A 17,818-nucleotide genomic window follows, 5' to 3' on the forward strand; every position below is an offset into this window, starting at 1 on the left:
TCCTTGTCTGCAGACGTTTGTTATAGTAGCACGAGGAAATGAACCTACACTTCTACTCATTTTGTCAGGTTAGCATAAGATTGGTTCAAAACCTCACTGGGGCGTCACAAGAGAGGAAAATTGTAGGCCAGTTGCATTTGGAAACCAAACGGGTCAGCAACAGCATCCTCTCAACAAAGTATTAATAAAATAAGACCCAGCAATATTTAAAAAGGACCAGACTACATCATTTCTGTTCCAGGAATGCGAATGCGGTGTAGTCTTTGTAGATCACTGTGGTTCCGCGGATAAATCAAAAAGATCAATATAAAAAATCCAGAAGATTATATCAACAGATGCAGAGAGAGTGTTGATAAAATTCGACGTCTATTCCTTAGCAAACTAGGAATAGAAGAGAATGTTCTCAGTCAGAAGAAAAGGTAGCTATAAAAGCCTTCAGCAAAAACCATACATGATGGTCAGATGTTGAAAGTTTCCCTTTTGGGTTGGAACCATCCAAGGATGCCTCTTTTAACACTTCCATTCGACACTGGGTAGGGCATCTCAGCCAGCAAAAACAGGAAGAGAAGTTATGTGACTTGAAAATGAAGAAATATACTGTAATTTCTTTTTACAGATGATACAATTGTGTACAGAGAAAAATCTAAGTCATCTATAGATAAATAACTAGAATTTATAAGTGAGTTTAGCAATGTTGCAAATATAAGGTTAAAATACAAAAATTAATTGTATTTCTATGTATCAGTAACATATAGAAACTCAACATTTTTAAAAAGATAACGTTGATGATAGTATTCCAGAAATCTCAAATGCTCAAATTCCAAGTAATAAATTATGATGGACAAGTCCTCTTATGCAAAAAACTATAAAACGTCATTTAGAGAATTTAAGAAGACCTACATGAAGGAAAAGATGTCTTTTTCTGTGAATGGAAAGGCTCATTACTGTAAGTAATTATAGTCTTCTCAAAGTGATCAGTGCAGTTCTGATTAAAATTCCAGCAGGATTTTTAGGTGGAACTTGACAAACTGAATCTAAAATATATATGAAATGAAAATGACTGAAAATGGCCAAGAACTCTTGATGAAGAACAAGAACAAATGAGAAGACATTTTGCCGGACATCAAACTTGTGATGAATCTGTAATCTACAATGAATTTGTAAAGACTGCGTGGCACCAGCACAAGCGTAAACACACAGGCAAAGGGTGCAGGATAGAGAACCAAACAATACAGAGATCCTCACGTATACAAACCCTTGGTTTGTGATGAAGGCAGCACTGACAGGGGCAAGGGGAATCTTTTCAATATGTGGTTGATAGGACAACCATTTGAAGAAAAATGTAACCTGACCCATCTCACACCCTACTCCAAAAGTCATTTCAGGTACGTAATAGATATAAATGTGAAAGATAAACAACACAGCTTTTAGAAAATGATAGGATATCTTCATTACCCAGGAGTACAGAACGATTTCTCAAACAGGACACAAAAAGCATTATCTGTAAAGGAAGAGATTCCTGAATTGCTCTACACTGCAGTTAAGAACCTTTCTTTATCGGGTGTCACTGAGAAATTGCAAAGGCAAATCACAGAATGGGTGAAGGTATCTGCTAAAATGTAACTGCCAAAAAAAATTTTTTTAATTAAAAAAGAAAACAAAGTGTAACTGCCAAAAAGCTAAAAATATTTAAAGAACTCATACTAATCACTTTTTAAAAAGCCTGAAATTCGGGGTGCCTGGGTGGCTCAGTGGGTTAAAGGCTCTGCCTTCGGCTCAGGTCATGATCCCAGGGTCCTGGGATTGAGCCCCATGTCAGCTCTCTGCTCAGCAGGGAGCCTGCTTCCTCCTCTCTCTCTTCCTGTCTCTCTGCCTACTTGTGCTCTCTCTCTGTCAAATAAATAAATAAAATCTTTTTTAAAAAAAGGCATGAAATCCAAAGGAAAATGGGCAAAAGATTGAACAGGCATTTGAAGATAGAGGATATTAAGATGACCAATAAATAAAAGAAGCATTGTCCAACTTCCTTAACAATTAGGGGATGCAAAATAAAACTATAAAAAGACACATCCCAGGGCGCCTGGGTGGCTCAGTGGGTTAAAGCCTCTGCCTTCGGCTCAGGTCATGATCTCAGGGTCCTAGGATCAAGCCCCACGTCAGGCTCTCTGCTCAGCGGGGAGCCTGCTTCCCTTCCTCTCTCTCTGCCTGCCTCTCTGCCTACTTGTGATCTCTGTCTATCAAATGAATAAATAAAATCTTAAAAAAAAAAAAGACACATCCCACAGAATGACTAAAATTTAAAAGGCTGATAACACCTGGTTTTGATTAGAATGTGTAGCTGGCCTAAAAGTAAATTGGTGCGCTCACTTTGAAAAGCAGTTTGGCCTTATCTAGCTAATTTGAGGATATGCATACTGTGATTCAGCAATTCTACTTCTAGGTACATACCCAACAAAATAGTGCACGTATCTACCAAGAGACACACATGTGAATGTTCATAGTTGGAATTTTTATAATAGTCTCAAACTGGAAATAACCCAAATGTCCATCAATAGTCAACTACATAAGTGAACTCTAGTATATTCATGCACCGATGTTCTATAAAGCAGTGAAAATGAATGCATTATATCCAAGCACAAAGATATACGAATCTCATGAAAGTACTATTGAGGGGGAAAAAAACAGACCCAAGAGGAAAAATACTGTAGAATCCCATTTTTATAAAGTTAAAGAGAGAGAGCATGCACTAAAATATATTTTTAGAAGTCAAGATAGTGATATGTCTGGTGAGGAGAGAGAGAATAGAGATTAAGGGGTAGGCACAGGAGGACTTGTGGGGGTTGCTGTCAACGTTCTGTTCCTTGATCTGGGTGGTACTTCTATGGTATTAGAGTACTCAGTACCGAAAAAAGTAATTTCTCCTCAACTAGATCTGTAGATTCCATGCAATCTTAATAGGAATTTTTCCTTTTTCTGATACTTGAGAAGCTGATTCTGAAATATGTACAAAAGTATAAAGGGACAAGACGAAAAGTGTTGGAGAAAAACAGGTGGGAAGATCTGCTTTAGTAGATAACACGATAGGGTAATTCATTGAGTTGACATTTAGACCTGGTGCACTGCTGGGATATACGTCATAGTTTACAGTAAAAAGAACAGCATGGGATAGAGTAGATAGGGAAGGCACTATCCTAAAGTCGAAACTGGTTACCTAAATGTGTAGTTGCAAAGGTGGAGTTCGCTCTTGGGACTCCTGTATTTAAATGGAGCTTGGTTCTCAGCGGTGGAGATGGCCTAGGCATTAAACCCTCCAAGTCACTAGGGGGCAGCAGAAATAAGAGCTTTGTCCTAGAGTCTTCTGAATGGCCATATTCTGGCCTGTACCGTTACCTAGAATCGCCTTCATGTCTGAAGAACTGGAATATCTTCCCATGTAACCGTATTCCTTTAGCCTCCCTCTTCCTCTAACAGTTCTGCTCCTCAGCTTCACCATGGCTAGTTTTTCATCCCTCTCCCCTAGTCCAATCACTTTCAGTCAAGCTTTGCCTTCTTTCTTCTCCACCTGTATGGCACCTTCCATCTCCCCAGCCAAAGTCCTCTGTCTCCATGGTGCTTTACAAACTCCTACACTTCCAGACCAGCACATCAGACAGCAGCCTTCTGGACCTTCCCTCTGCCCTCAAGCCTGTACCCCTGTCCCTAGAGAGGGGAGAGGTTGGTAACAGGGAACCACAGACACTTGGAACGCCGGGGCTGGAGGAGTCATGTGTCATGTGCTTCTTGCTTCCTCTTTTTTCCCTTATGAAGACACAGATGACCAGAAGATTACCCCGTGATTTCCACTATTTCAAGTAACAAATAGTCCCATCTAGCACTGAAGTTTAATGCATTTTGCAAGGTGGACTGGCCAGGAATCCCACGGGAAACAGGACAGGCCCATCCCACACAAAGAAAATATAGAACTTACCCCTGATTTCTGGACTTGGGCATAAATAGTAAGGCTTTTTGCTTCCATTGTTGGCTGGTATTGATTTGCTTTACCTGAGGAAAAGAAACCACAGTGGTTATCTCTGCCTGACCTGCCCACAAACTCTGCTTGGACCTGTGTGGTCTATACCCCCCACCACATACCCACCTTCCCCAAGCAATCCCAAAGGAATGAATGCCAATTCCCAACCTGGCCCCACCTCCATATGTATCACATGACCTTAAGTTAGTTACTCCATTTCTCTACTTCAACTTCTCCATTTGTGAAATGGGACTGAAGAATCTGCCCCCCAGGGTTGTTGTGGAGATCACAGGAGATACTATTTGTAAAATGTTTAGAAGAGTGCCCGGCACATAGTAAATTCCCTGCATGTGTTACATGCAATTGGAATGCCATCCAATTATTTTAATCTCTACTGTTTAATGTGCATATCTGGTCTCCTAATAGGATTCTGAGTTCTCTGAGACAGGGCTCATTATCCTTTTGTACTCTCCTGCTTATCGTGCATTGCCTCACTCGGCTTTCTCACCCCTCTGTTTCTGGGGCCCTTGATGACCTCTTACCACAACCGTAAAAGATGTAGACTGTGCACAGGACTGTGTCCTGAAGCTCGAAGTTATCCTTTGTTAGCAGGACGTCATGTACTTACATCTGCCCTAACGACTATTCCCAGCTGCTCCTAGTGCCGCCCCCTGCTGGCCATAGGGCTTAAACATTGACGTGTTCCTTCACTCCATTAAAAGATTTTTCCATGGGTGTATGTGTCCATCCATCCATCCGTCCATCACACACCTGTTCATGACCCGTTGTCTAACCATGGACGCCACTGTATTGGGTACTTTCTGTGTATGGACTTATGGGTCCCCACAACACCATGTAGTCCATAATACCATCCTCGTTTAGCAGAGAAGAGCTCATTCACCGAGTCACACAGCTTGTCAGGGCAAAGTCTGCATTTGAATGTGCGTTTGTATGATGCCAAACCCTGTGTTTTTAACGACTGTATTCCGGATATGAAACTGCCAGGGAGACCATCTGAAAACCTTCGGAGCCAGGCAGCACTTTGGAGGGGACGGCGTTAGAAGGTGCCAACGGAACCTCTTGAGCAAAGTCTTGCAGAGGGCACAGCAGTTAATACAGGTTTTCCCTCAGGTTTGAGGCAAGGCTTTCATGTTCCTGGTTTACAAGGAATACAGGGCAGCTGGAGACAAGGATGGCTATGTGTGCAGAGGAGGGTGACGGGGACTTGTGTGGAGATGAGGGGCATCATTCCCTTCAGAGCACAACCATGCAAAGGGCAGAATGTGGTTGAGGAAAGAATGTGAGTTAGGATGCCCGCACCCACACTCGATAGGTTAGCATGGCTGCGTTAATCTCTGCTTTCTTGATCCTGGTATCTCACTGTTTCCTTATTATCCAAGCCAAATGTGGGTACCCTGCCCCCACTGCCTTAGGCTCTTATCACGGTTTCTGTCTGAATCACCCTTCCCCCACACCTCCCCATCTAACTCTTAGTTGGAGGAAATGAGATAAAAGTAGGTGGCTGTGCTGTGATCTAGACTTTCTTACACAAGCAAACCCAGCGAGAGTGCTGTGGTAAGGGCTTTTTGAGAAGGTTACACGTGAGAACACTGATCTACTTGAGAATAAGATCAGCCATCAAGTTGGTGGTGTAAGGACCAAGTCCTGTCCTCACCCTGGGAGGGCGAGCGCGGGGACCTGTCCTAGCCTGGGGGCAGGACCTTCTGACTCTGGTGTGGGTCGGTGAAGTAAGTGTGGCCGAGCATATTGCCCTGTGATGTGGAATCAGGGGACATCTTGGAGGGGAGGCCAGGAGACACATCCTCTAGACACTTAAACTGCAAGGGGAGAACTGGGCCTTAATAGCAACCCCGGGTGATCTTTCATACTTTTTAGTTTGGCCTTAAGCAATCTCACAACTTGTACAGTTTCCCAAGATGAGTCAGAATTTGTGCAAAAATCTTGGTAAAGGGACGCCTGGGTGGCTCAGTTGGTTAAGCAGCTGCCTTCGGCTCAGGTCATGATCCCAGCATCCTGGGATAGAGTCCCGCATCGGGCTCCTTGCTCAGCAGGGAGCCTGCTTCTCCCTCTGCCTCTGCCTGCCATTCTGTCTGCCTGCACTCGCTCTCTCTCCCTCTCTCTCTCTGACAAATAAATAAAATCTTAAAAAAAAAAAATCTTGGTAAAGAGCGTTCCCTCTGCTGTGGGTCTTCCCAGGGACACGTGAGCCTTGCTGGTGGCACGTGGTCTGGTTCTTGGGAGACATAGTTACAGCTCTGGTTCTCCTATCTCAAGCTAGGTGATCTTGCACAAGTCATGTGGCTTCTCTGTGCCTCTGTTACCCCACTGCTAACTCCCATAGAAACAACTAACTTACTATTCCCAAAAGGATAGTAGAAGAATAAAAAGAGATTGTAGAAAGGTTTCAACCCTTGGATGAAAACATCTTATTGTAACGTCTTTTTTTAGGTCCATAATTATAACTTTTCTTGAATGCGATCCAAGGGTCCCCTGGATTCTATGTCTGGTGAACATTGTCAGGTTGTCTTGCTGGACCCCTTCAGCATCCTATACCTTCCTCCCGTGCAGTACTAGTGAGAGTGAATGTGAATGACCTGTGTCGTGTCTCCCACGTTCAACCCCTGGGGCTCAATCCTCTTTCCAACCCCAAGGCCTAATTAGGGCTCAGGACATACCGAATTAGACGAACTGAGCAAGGTCCCAGGTATGTGCATTTAGTGTTATTGCGAAGGTGTTTCCGGCAGAGAGCCGGAATGGGGCAAGCAAATCTTTGCCTGTGCGGAGAGGTTCCCCGTTTACCGCAGAGTCTGATACGAATCTCTTTATTGTCAGACACGTACCTCTTCTTCTCAACAGCAATATTACCACCTTGAGAATCAAGACGACACCAACGATGCCCCCTATGAACAGCCCAGCATAAAGTCCCCATTGTGTTGATTCTGAAAAAAAAAGTCAAAGGGCAAACTCAACAGTACTGTAAGTTTAAAAACATCCTTCACGGAAGTGGGGAGACCAAGCCCCGTGTTCTCTGTCTGTATCGTCTCAGGGGACACATCCATTCTGATGGCTTCAGACAGCAGCTGCAGACCACTGATGATTTCCTGCCCCTTCTCTTATCCTAATTTCTCTCACCGTATTGACTTTCCTAATTGCCTATGGGACTGTCCTAGCTTCCATAGGGATTTTTCAACTCAAATGTTTGATTTGCACCTGGATGACCACATACCCAAAATGAGACTCATCGTTGTCTGTCTCGGGTCAACATCTCTTGCCCGTCTCCCTGGTTCTAGGTCTCTGGGCGGTCCTGCTTCCGTTTTGGTAGAGAGAACATGCCGCTTCCATCTGCTGTCCCCACACTCCCACACCACGCTCATGTAATGCTGGGAGGAAGAACAACTGACTTTTGTTCTTTAAAAATAAACATAATAGTGCTATTATTGTCCTCCCATGCAAATAACTGTATTGAATCCACTGAACCTGAACCGGAAGAAAAGCATGTATGTTTTCCTCTCGGATTCCGGTGCTTAATACAGGTCCTAGAGTAGCAGTCAGCCAGGCGCAAAGTCATGGAGCCACTTTTTTTTTTTTTCTTTCTCTCCTATACCCAGTTCTCCGAATCCTTCCAAGCCAGGAGCAGTACCTTGGAAAACAGTGAATGAGAACTAACGCCCCAGCAAACAAGACATTCAGCTCCCTGAGTGAATAACAGACAACTACCAGAGCATCGTCAGTGGCCCACATTTTATTTTTAGTGCATTGTGTGTGTTAATGGTTTTAATCCTCCTGATAATCCTACAAGGTAGTTACTCTCATTACTCTGATTTTGTGCAAAGGAAGCAGGCACGGAGACCTTCACATACTAGAGCTTGGCCTGGGGGTAGAAATGTGTTTGAATGCTGAAGACAGGCTTCTTGGAGAGTCAGCAAGGCTTATGGGCTTGGGGTGAGTTACCACAGGGTCAGCCTGAAGCACCAGGATTCTAAGTAAAGTAATTGCATTAAGGATCTAACTACAGTTGACCCTTGAATGACATAGGGGTTAGGAGTACTGAGCCCCCTAACACGTTAAAAACCCATATGTAACTTCTGGTTCCCCTAAAACTTAACTGTTAATTACCTACTATTAGCCAGAAGCCTTCCTGATGACATAAATAGTTCATCAACACATACTTTGTATGTTACATGATTATGCACATTATTCTTACAATAAAGTATGCTAGAGAAAAGTAAGTGTTAAAGAGCCACAAGGAAGAGAAAGTACATTTCCATTACTGTACTTTCTTTGACCAAAAAAATCTGTGTATAAATGGACCTGCCTAGTTCAAACCTGTGTGTGCAAGGGTCAACTGTAGTATGATAGCAGGTGTTAACATTAATGTGTCAGGATGATTGTGGAATCAGCCTGCTTGTTGGGGAACACGGGGTGGGTTTCTGAGGGAGAAGCTGAAAGTAATAGGTGGTTTACAGAAAAACAGAGTCCTTGCAGACTCAAGATATTCACAGAGTGGACCAAAGCTACAGGCTCACCTACTCACATGGACTAAAAATGACTGTGCCCCAGCCCTCTGTCTTTTCCTGGGATTCAGGAGGATGAAAGCCATCTGCTACCCTTGTCCTGTAACATAAATACCCAGCTTCTGCCCGTCAGCTGAACCTGAGAGGCAAGCTGGCCTTTGTCCTGAGACATAGTTCATAAACCCTAATGTTTCTCCTAGTCTTTGGACACAAAGTATTATGAATCTGTTCAAGATTTAAGTGATACCTCCACAGAGGCTTCTAATTGTTAAAGGAGCTATTGCGCTTTCTTACCCTACTCACTAATGTTATGTCAAGGAAACTGAGATTCAAAGGTGTCCCCAGAGTCACAGAGAAGCCGATGGCAGAACTGAGCAGAATGAGAACTGTAGACTCGACATTTGGGTTTTTGCCTATGGCGATGGACCCCCACAAGGAAAGCCCTGGGAGGTGCCCATGCCGTCCACGTCTTCCCTCCAACTCTTGCCTGTTCTTGTCCTCTGTGCTATGCCCCCTCCCCTTCCTCAACCTTCAGCTGCCCACCAGGCCTGTCCAGTGCTGACCCCCAGGCCAATCCTATCCTCTCTGTGTCAGTTTCCCCTGACCATTCCAGCTCCCATTCTTCCCTCGCCCTGGGCCTCTGCAGCACCTTGGTTTACGTCATGTGCCTTAGAACCTGACTTGCGACCCTACCATTGCTGTGTAGACCATTTTCAGCAAGGTCATTTGGAACCAGCTAGGTGGATTCAGATTCTGAACCTACCACTTGATAGCTCTGTGAACTCAGACAGACTGCTCATAACCTCTGGGGCCTCAGTCTTGATTGCAAAATGAGCCCAACAATATTTAGTTCACAGAGTCTTTCTAAAGAGCAAAGGAAGTGGGTGCCTGGGTGGCTCAGTTAGTTAAATGACTGTGTTTGGCTGAGGTCATGTTCCCGGAGTCCCGGGATCAAGTTCAGCAACCGGCTCCCAGCTCTATGGGGAGGCTGCTTCTCCCTCTGACCCTCTCCCCTCTCAGGCTCTCTCTTACTCTCTCTCTTTCTCTCTCAAATAAATAAATAAAATCTAAAAAAGAAAAAAAAAAAAAAAGGAGCCAAGGAAGGAATGATGGGACGTGTCCAGAGCAATGCCTGGAGGACAAATGTAGTGCAGAAATGCCGGCTCCTTCCACCAGCCTCAACTCCCCCACCTAGCCACTAGCCTCTCAGAGGCCAGAGGCCACACTGCTATGTCTTCTGTGGCTGTCTTAAGACTGGCGCACAGTACAGGAAGGACGGAAGATAGGTCTGATCTCACATCCAGAGAGGCCCCTCACTGGTGTTCAGAGACACTGCAGCCCCATCCTGTTTGCTTATGACTCCGTTTCCCGATCTAGCAGGTCCGAGTGGTCTGGCACTTGGTGCTCATCTGTTTGGTACTAGTATCTAGGGATACGAATGTTCATATGGAAACTGAATGTCAGAAACTGTATGCCCTTAAAAAATTGGATAAATATGGACAAAATGGTACTTTATGGCTTGCTGGGGTTAGGCGGCCCATGATCCCTGCAATTTCTGGTAACAGCTTCCTGTGGTCCTCCAAGTCTTTGCTTGCGTGGCTCTGCTTGCCGTAGTCTGGGCTATCCTGGCTGCAAGGTGCAGTGCCTTCATCACTTTCCACACAAAAGAGCCAAACACCTACACTACAAATTCTGTGGGTATGAATCCGCTACTGAAAAGCTGGAAGGTCACAGGGAGCAGATTCCATGGTGAACTGGGCGGGTGTCCACAATCTGACAGGCTCAGACCCTCTTTTTCTCTTCCTACACCTGCACAAGCCACATCTGTCCTCTTTCTCATACAGAATCATCTAACCCATGGCTGGATTCCTTGGGGAGGGTCTCACCTTCTGCCCTCTAACATTTAAAGTAAGGTACCCTGTTCCTTGCAAGAAGAATTCTAGCAGACGTTTCTTTTTTTTTTTTTTTTAAAGATTTTATTTATTTATTTGACAGACAGAGATCACAAGTAGGCAGAGAGGCAGGCAGAGAGAGAGGAAGGGAAGCAGGCTCCCTGCTGAGCAGAGAGCCCGATGCGGGACTCGATCCCAGGACCCTGAGACCATGACCTGAGCCGAAGGCAGCGGCCTAACCCACTGAGCCACCCAGGCGCCCCTAGCAGACGTTTCTTAAGATGATGATATTTTTCTACCTAGTAAGGTATAGAAATCACACCCGGATTATAAATGCTTGAAGGTAGACCCTGTTCCTTATGGTTTATTTGCTCTGCACCCCCCACCCCACCTGATATGATGTAGGGTTAGGGGGCACTTAATAAGCACATGATGAAGGAAGGTAAATTAAATTAGAAGTCGCAGAACAAAGCTGGGGGGAACACTATCCTCTATCCTCTATCCTTTGGTTAAGAATGATCACAGTGCTGAGTATCAGAAGGTCTCAGAAGGAATGCAGGGTCACTTCTGAAAGGCTCAAAGCAAGAATGGAAGGGAATGAGTGATGACCTACTTAGCCTATGCTTCAAAACAATGAAATGGAACCAGGAAGAGAGGGAGTGCCTGTGCCCTCAGCACCACCTGTGCTCCCATTTTCAAACCACCGTTTCCTGTGACAGAAAACTCCAGCTCTCCCTCTTCTTCCTCGGCGAGGACTCTCAGAATGGCGCTGCTCAGCAATCGGAGAAATGTCCTTCTGGGGCCCATAGGCCCCATTGTTCACGCACAAAGAAACCCAATCTGAATATTCCTATGCATGAGATTGGGGCCTTTATCCCCCTGGAGCCTCCTAGAAGCACCAAGGAGGCTGACTGAAAACTCCAGTGCCATTTACGAGGAGTCCCCACCCTTTGGTCCTAAGACCTCTTGGCTGTGGTTTAAACCGTGACAACTTGACAAGTAGCCATGCCTCCAAGGAAAATACTGGAGGGCCTGTTTTCTCTCTAAGAGTCTGCTGCCACAGAAACACAAAAACTTCTCTTCCTCCTCAAGTCCACAAAACTTATTCTTTAAGGAGATAAAGAAGTAAACAGAAAAGACTGAGAAACAAATTAAGTTTGCTCCCAGGAGATCCGAGATGCGACCATAACGGTCTGAGAATGCCGATCTCTTTCCTGCCTTTCATGTGGTTTTGTCAGCAAGGCGGTCTGCAAGGCACTACCTGAAGAAGTCAGCCATCTTCAAAAAAGAACACCTTCTTGTTGATGATGGCTTCCACGCAGAGTTGGGGGTGGGGGAAGGATGCTCACACAAACCATGCACTAATTTAAGATCTGGGACCATCCAAGTACACACTTTCACAGAGTTCACAGTTCCCAGAAAACCCCTTCCACCTGCCTGTCCCACCCAATGCTGTAGGGCAGAGGCTACCAGCGGTGGCCACAGTTTGCCCCCATGCTTCCGCGGCAGCGCAAACCTTGTCCAGTCACATGGCTGTCCAGCTAAGGACTACTCATCTCAGTTTCTCTCGCAGCAGCTGTGGCCCTGTGACAAGGCTCCTGAGAGGTACCAGGCTCCATCTTCCTACCACTATTGTGATGCTTCCTGGACTGGGAGTACCATGAAGAGGGCCCTGCTTCTGTGTGTGTGGAACATCTAGGTGACTCTGTATCAATGGGTGCTCCCATTATTAGAAAGGCCTTGTTAGAAAGGGGGAACCCCTGGGGCTCACTAGTAGGTGTCAGTTGTCTCTTCCTCTGAGCTAACCCAGACTTGCTGAGCCAACTTTCTGCTCATCTACTGAAAAGGGCCCTCTTTTCAAGATGAGCTTCCAGGGGCATTCCCTTTCAGCTGAATTACCTAAGGTTTCGTATTATTCATTCTGGCATAGATACAACTATGTCAGAAGATGGTCGTGAAGGACGGCAGCAGGTCATATGCGACCGACCCACATGAGCATGCTTCTCATGACTCCCCGGGAGCGCTCTGTAGAAACCAAGACTTGGACGTTGCAGCACAGATGCTTCATAGCAAGAGACATGAAGAAGCTTCTTGCGGTAGAATAATGGCGTGCCAGTTGGAAGCAGGATGAATCTATGACTGAGAGCCTGGGGAAATGTCATTAGAAAAATGGCATGGCGAAGAGACCTTTCATAAACTCTCAGATCCCACCACTTCATCCCAAGGCAGGAAAGTCTCTTGTATGAAGTCTTCACTAAACTAATGGTCACTGCTTTGGTCCAGGCCTTGTCGTCTCTTGATGGATCCCTGCAATGGTGGCTCTTCCCCACAACTGGTTTCTCTTTCTTCTGCCTCTGCCCTGCCCCCACCTATTGTCTGCACCACTGAATTTTCTCTCTGAAAGCAAAGCTGATCATGTTACTCCTCTACCTAAAAGGCTTTATTACTTCCTGCCTATAGGATAATACAGGACAAGGCCCAGCTACCTCTGCTTTGCCCTCTGCCTGGAATGTCTTTCTTTTACCTGCTTGGGTAATTTCTGTCTATTCTCCAAAATCCAGTTTATGTCACATCCTCTGTGCTGTTCTCTCTGATTCCTCCAGATAGTGTCCGTCATTGTTCCCTCTTTTTACTTCCATTTTGCCCATCACACCACACAATTTCAGATCAGTTATTTACAGAAACTATCATTTTCCTTCAGGGCAAGGATCATGTCTTTTTTGGTCTTGGTGGACTCAGCCCCTAGCACAATGTTGGGATGCAGGAGAAGCTCAGTAAGAGTTTTGTCAAACTAAGCACAGTATTTTAAGAGTTAGTAATATTCATTTTCAAACACAAATGAATAAACTAATAAAACTCTGCTTTCTGTCTTTAGGCAACCTGGTGTACTGGGAATGACATGCCACAGACCAGCTATGTGATTTCTGATGTGCTATGGTCTCTCGTCCTTGCAGGCAGGGAGGAGGGATCTCTATTTGTGTTATGGATTGAATTATGTTCCTCCCAAAATTCATACGTTGAAGTCCTCAGAACGTGACCTTATTTGGAAGCAGGGTGTTTAAAGAGGTAATCAAGTTAAAATGATGTCAGCAGGGTGGTGCTATGAGCTGTACTGTATCCCTCCCAAATTTGTATGTTGAAGCCCTAACCCTTAGTACCTCAGAATGTGAAGATAGGATCTTAAAATATGTGATTAAGTTAAAATGAAGCCGTTAGAGTAGGTCCTAATTCAATCTTACCAGTGTCCCTATAAGAAGAGGAAATCTGGACACACAAGGAGGCACCAGGATGCATATGCATAGAGGACAGACCACATAGAGACACAGCAAGAAGGCAACCTTCTGCAAGCCAAGGAGAGAAGCCTCAAGGGAAAAAAACAAAAAACAAAAACCAAAAACCCACCAGCCCTGCCAACACTTGATCTTGGACTTCCAGCCTCCAGAACTGTGAGAAAATAAAATTCTGTTATTCAAGCATCTAGTCTGCCATACTCTGTTATGGCTGCTTGAGTTAGAGGGGGGCCCTAATCCAATATGTCCAAGTTCTTATAAGAAGGGGGAATTTGAACAGAGATATGCTTCAAGGGAAGACAGTGTAAAGACACAGAATAAGACAGCCACCTGCCAGCCCCAGAGAGGGGCCTCCACAGACCCCTCCCTCACAGCCTCAGAAGGAACCAGCCCTGCCAACAGCTTGATTTTGGACTTCTGGCCTCCAGACTGTGAGACCATAAGTTTTGGGTGTTTCGGCCTCCCCATTTATGATGCTTTGTCCCAGCAGCCCCAGCAGGCTAATACTCATTGTAACCTTTGGTTAGCACTTCTTATAAATGTAGTGCAAACTGAATCATAGAATATGGACTCTGGACAGAACTTCCCTAGGTCACCCTCTTCATTTTGCAGACGACGGAACAGGAGCCCAAGACAGTGAAAAGGCTGCCTTCTGTTAGGTGCTTTCTCGCAATGACTGACAGGAGATCCTGCTGCGGTTTATCACGGCACCATGTTTCTACTCTTCATGTTCCTTCACGCCTCTTAGGAGCCTGCTCCATAGTCAATAAATCTGGTCATGCTGTGTGTACTTGGTCCTTCATGTAGCCTCGGTAAGTAAGAGCATCTCCACATTTCTTTAGACTGTCCTGAGCCAAGTGCCCCTGGTGAAGCTTCATGACCTATCAAGACTTGGGAATGCACTAATTAAATTCTTCTTAAACCACACTGAGAAGCATGAAGAGGGTTCTTTTTTTGAGATAGGCCAGGGTAAAACACTGGATGACCTTTCTTTGCTCTAAGATGGTTGCTATAATCACAGAAGACTGTGCCCCCAAGAAAAAACCCTATGATTTTTGTGCATTATCTCTTCCACTAGCTCCTGTGAGGATTCCAGGGTCAGAAAGCTCAGCTCTGTTACCTGCTCTATGTGTGCCTTTTTGAAATCTTTCTCTCCTCAGCTATAAAGTGGGAATACTCATACTATTTGGTTGCTGTGAGGATTAAATGAGATGCTACCTAAGTGGCACTTAGTAAACCATTAAGATCTGTCAGTTGTTACTATTTTATTTTATTTTTTTTTAAAGATTTTATTTATTTATTTGAGAGAGAGACAGTGAGAGAGAGCATGAGCGAGGAGAAGGTCAGAGGGAGAAGCAGACTCCCCATGGAGCTGGGAGCCCGATGCGGGACTCGATCCCGGGACTCCGGGATCATGACCTGAGCCGAAGGCAGTCGTCCAACCAACTGAGCCACCCAGGCGTCCCAGTTGTTACTATTTTAGATAAAGAATCTAAGTCTTAGACAGGTTAAGTGACCTTATCCTTGTAAGTAAACAGAGCAGCATTGCGTCAGGGTTTCTGGAGGCCACCTTCTAAAACTCTACAAAGCCTCCTCCATGGACACCAGGTCTACACTGGGCTGAAGTCTCCTTGGAAGGATTCCTGTTCCCCGTAGTGGATGCAGGAAGGAGAATGTCAGGACATAAGTAATGCTTTGAAACCTAGAACCCAGGTCCTTCTGTCCCTGAACCCACCTGAGGAATGGACACAGGATCTGTTATTGAAAAGAGTCAGTGGTCTGTCTATCCTGCTCCCAACCTCAGATGGTTACTTAATCAGCCTTCTGTTCCTTCTGATAGCAGAATAATGATGCTCTTCCCAGAGAATGAGCAGTCAGAAGGTCTAAGTTCAGGTGCTGATTCTACTGTTTATAATTTGAAGAAACTTGAGCAGGTACTTAAATGCTACGAACTCCAAGTTCCTCATCTGTACAGTGAAGATGATGATAACACGTATATGGTATGGCTATTGTGAGGATCAAAAGAGATCATAGCATAGAGAGTGCTCGGCCAATAACAGAGTACTATATGATTTGTTTTTATCCCCAAACTTCACAGTCCAGGTCTCAGTCCAAGAGCTGACTCCCCTGGCCTTCTGACTTGCTATGAGAGTCACAGTCCATTCCATAAAATGTGGCCCTTCATTATATCCTGCTTTTCATTATTGAGCAAATGTTTCAAGTTTTATCTTTAGAACGTGTTGCTGGAGTGCAGAGATCATGTATCACATCCCTGCCCCATTTCTGTGCATGGGTGGTCAACAGTACTTATTGATGTTGCAGACCTGTCCCACCACTAGTGGAGTATGGACAGGGGAGTCAGGACCTGCCACCTACACTCTCTCACCCAGCTATCCTTGGGGCTTGGAGTCAAGACAGGAGCAGAGAGGAAGAATCACAACTGGGAGGTCTGCACTCTGGGTCTGGCTCTATCATTTCTCATTGTTGTCCTCAAGTGTGAACCAAGCATAATGCCAGCCTGGTGGTTATGAGCAGAGGACATTCACTGAATGCACATGAGGAGGCTTTTATCAACTATAGAGAAAACGGAAAGTGTTTTACCGAGGTGGAGGCCATGGCTATGGGAGCAGATCATTTAGTCCAGGTGAGGACCGAGCCCATATCCTCAATGTGCCACGCCCACCCCCACCAGGGCACTCACCTAAAGATTCTGACCAGCACTGGGACTTCGGGGTGAAGGTCTGTGAGCGGCTGCTGATGGGGTTGCTCACAGTGCAGACGTAGACATTGTTGACATTCTGAGGGCCAAGGTTGAGATGCAGGAGGTGAGTACTGTTGTTGTCTGGGGTCAGTGGGTCAGTAGCCACTTCCTCACTCCAGTTGTAAACCACATAGTCCCCCTTCTCCACGTCGCAGGCCAGTGTCAAGCTGCAGTTCCCATCCCCCTGGGTCAAGTTCAACACCTTAATTTCCGGAGTGGAGACCAGCTCTGTCAAGAGGGGGAGGAAGGAAGCTGTCACCAAAGTGAACCCCCTGGGATTCTAACTTGACCTTCTTGTTAGAAGAAAATACAGCCTAATGCTATTTTTCCCTCCCTGTGGGTGTGCAGTGCGATTTATTTGCTGTGGCGATCTGCTGGTTCCCCCAAATCCCTCTCTCTCTACTATACTCTTTCCCAGTATGACCTCAAGACAAAATAGGGAAAAATCATTTATCTTTTAGTTCCCCCCCACCACTATTGTTAAGTAATCCACTTGTTCTTGGTGATGCTCCCAATCTTCTGTTTTTTACCTGTGGCATTTTCTGCAAACTAATCCGCATGGTTTAATTGTCATTGACTAAAGTATTACCTCTAGACCTGAAAGAATGACATAGTGGTGGGGTTTTACCTGGAGTGTGTGGGTAGGTGGGTATGTATCTGAGTGTGTGTCTATGTGTCCGTGTGTGTGTAGGTGTGTATGTGTGTCTGTGTGTGTCTGTGTGGGTATGCGGAGGGGACTAGGGGAGATCTCACTCTAATCTATGAAATAGCCAAGGCAAGTAAGCAAGTTGTACTTATTTAACAACTGCTGTACGATGGGCATGAATCTGGAATTTTACATTTATCATAGTCTTTAATCTTCTAACAACTTTCTCAACAATTATAACCTTAGTTGTAAGTACTCCCATTTTACAGGTGAGGAAACGGAGTCCCAGAGAGGTGGAGTGTCTCATATAATATCACTTAAGCTGAGATCAGAACCTAAGGCTGTCTGGCTCTCTTCTTTCTTGGACTTGAGAAGAATGTCATGGTTGCAGAGACTGTATCTTCCAAGGTAAGAGTTTATGTGACAAGATGTGACAAAGGCAGTGAACTGTTCTAGAAACCGCATGATGTGTCAACCCTAGGGCCACTACTGGAGTAGTCAGAGCTCTCTGTACCTGGCAGAGGGCTGAGGGGATTCTGCATAAACTACGTGGAGGAAGGGGGATGCTGGAACTAGGGGAAGAGTGAGGGGGGTATTGTCATCTTTCCTGTAGGCACCTGAGTATTTCAAAGAAATGCTGGGTAGGTGGGGCTCTCCGTCCCAGCTCAAAGATAAGGAAGTCTCT

The 17,818-nt window shown here is 45.3% G+C and overlaps 1 protein-coding gene across 2 annotated transcripts in view; it reads right to left on the reverse strand.

Moving 5' to 3' along the window:
• LOC111138803 (signaling lymphocytic activation molecule family member 1) overlaps nt 1–17,818 on the reverse strand; it is a 33,974-nt gene that overhangs the window by 7,263 nt on the left and 8,893 nt on the right. Inside the window, exons 3-5 of one of the 2 annotated variants that reach the window (XM_022490705.1) lie at nt 16,428–16,715; nt 6,871–6,969; nt 3,968–4,041 (exon numbers count right to left, since the gene is read on the reverse strand). In XM_022490705.1, the coding sequence (XP_022346413.1) occupies nt 3,968–4,041; nt 6,871–6,969; nt 16,428–16,715 (461 nt within the window). The remainder of the gene's footprint in view (nt 1–3,967; nt 4,042–6,870; nt 6,970–16,427; nt 16,716–17,818) is intronic. The other variant, XM_022490706.1, reaches the window with a different exon arrangement.

Source organism: Enhydra lutris, unplaced genomic scaffold, assembly GCF_002288905.1.
Source record: "Enhydra lutris kenyoni isolate GAN:26980312 unplaced genomic scaffold, ASM228890v2 scaffoldscaffold94, whole genome shotgun sequence".
NCBI classification, from domain to species: Eukaryota; Metazoa; Chordata; class Mammalia; order Carnivora; family Mustelidae; genus Enhydra; species Enhydra lutris.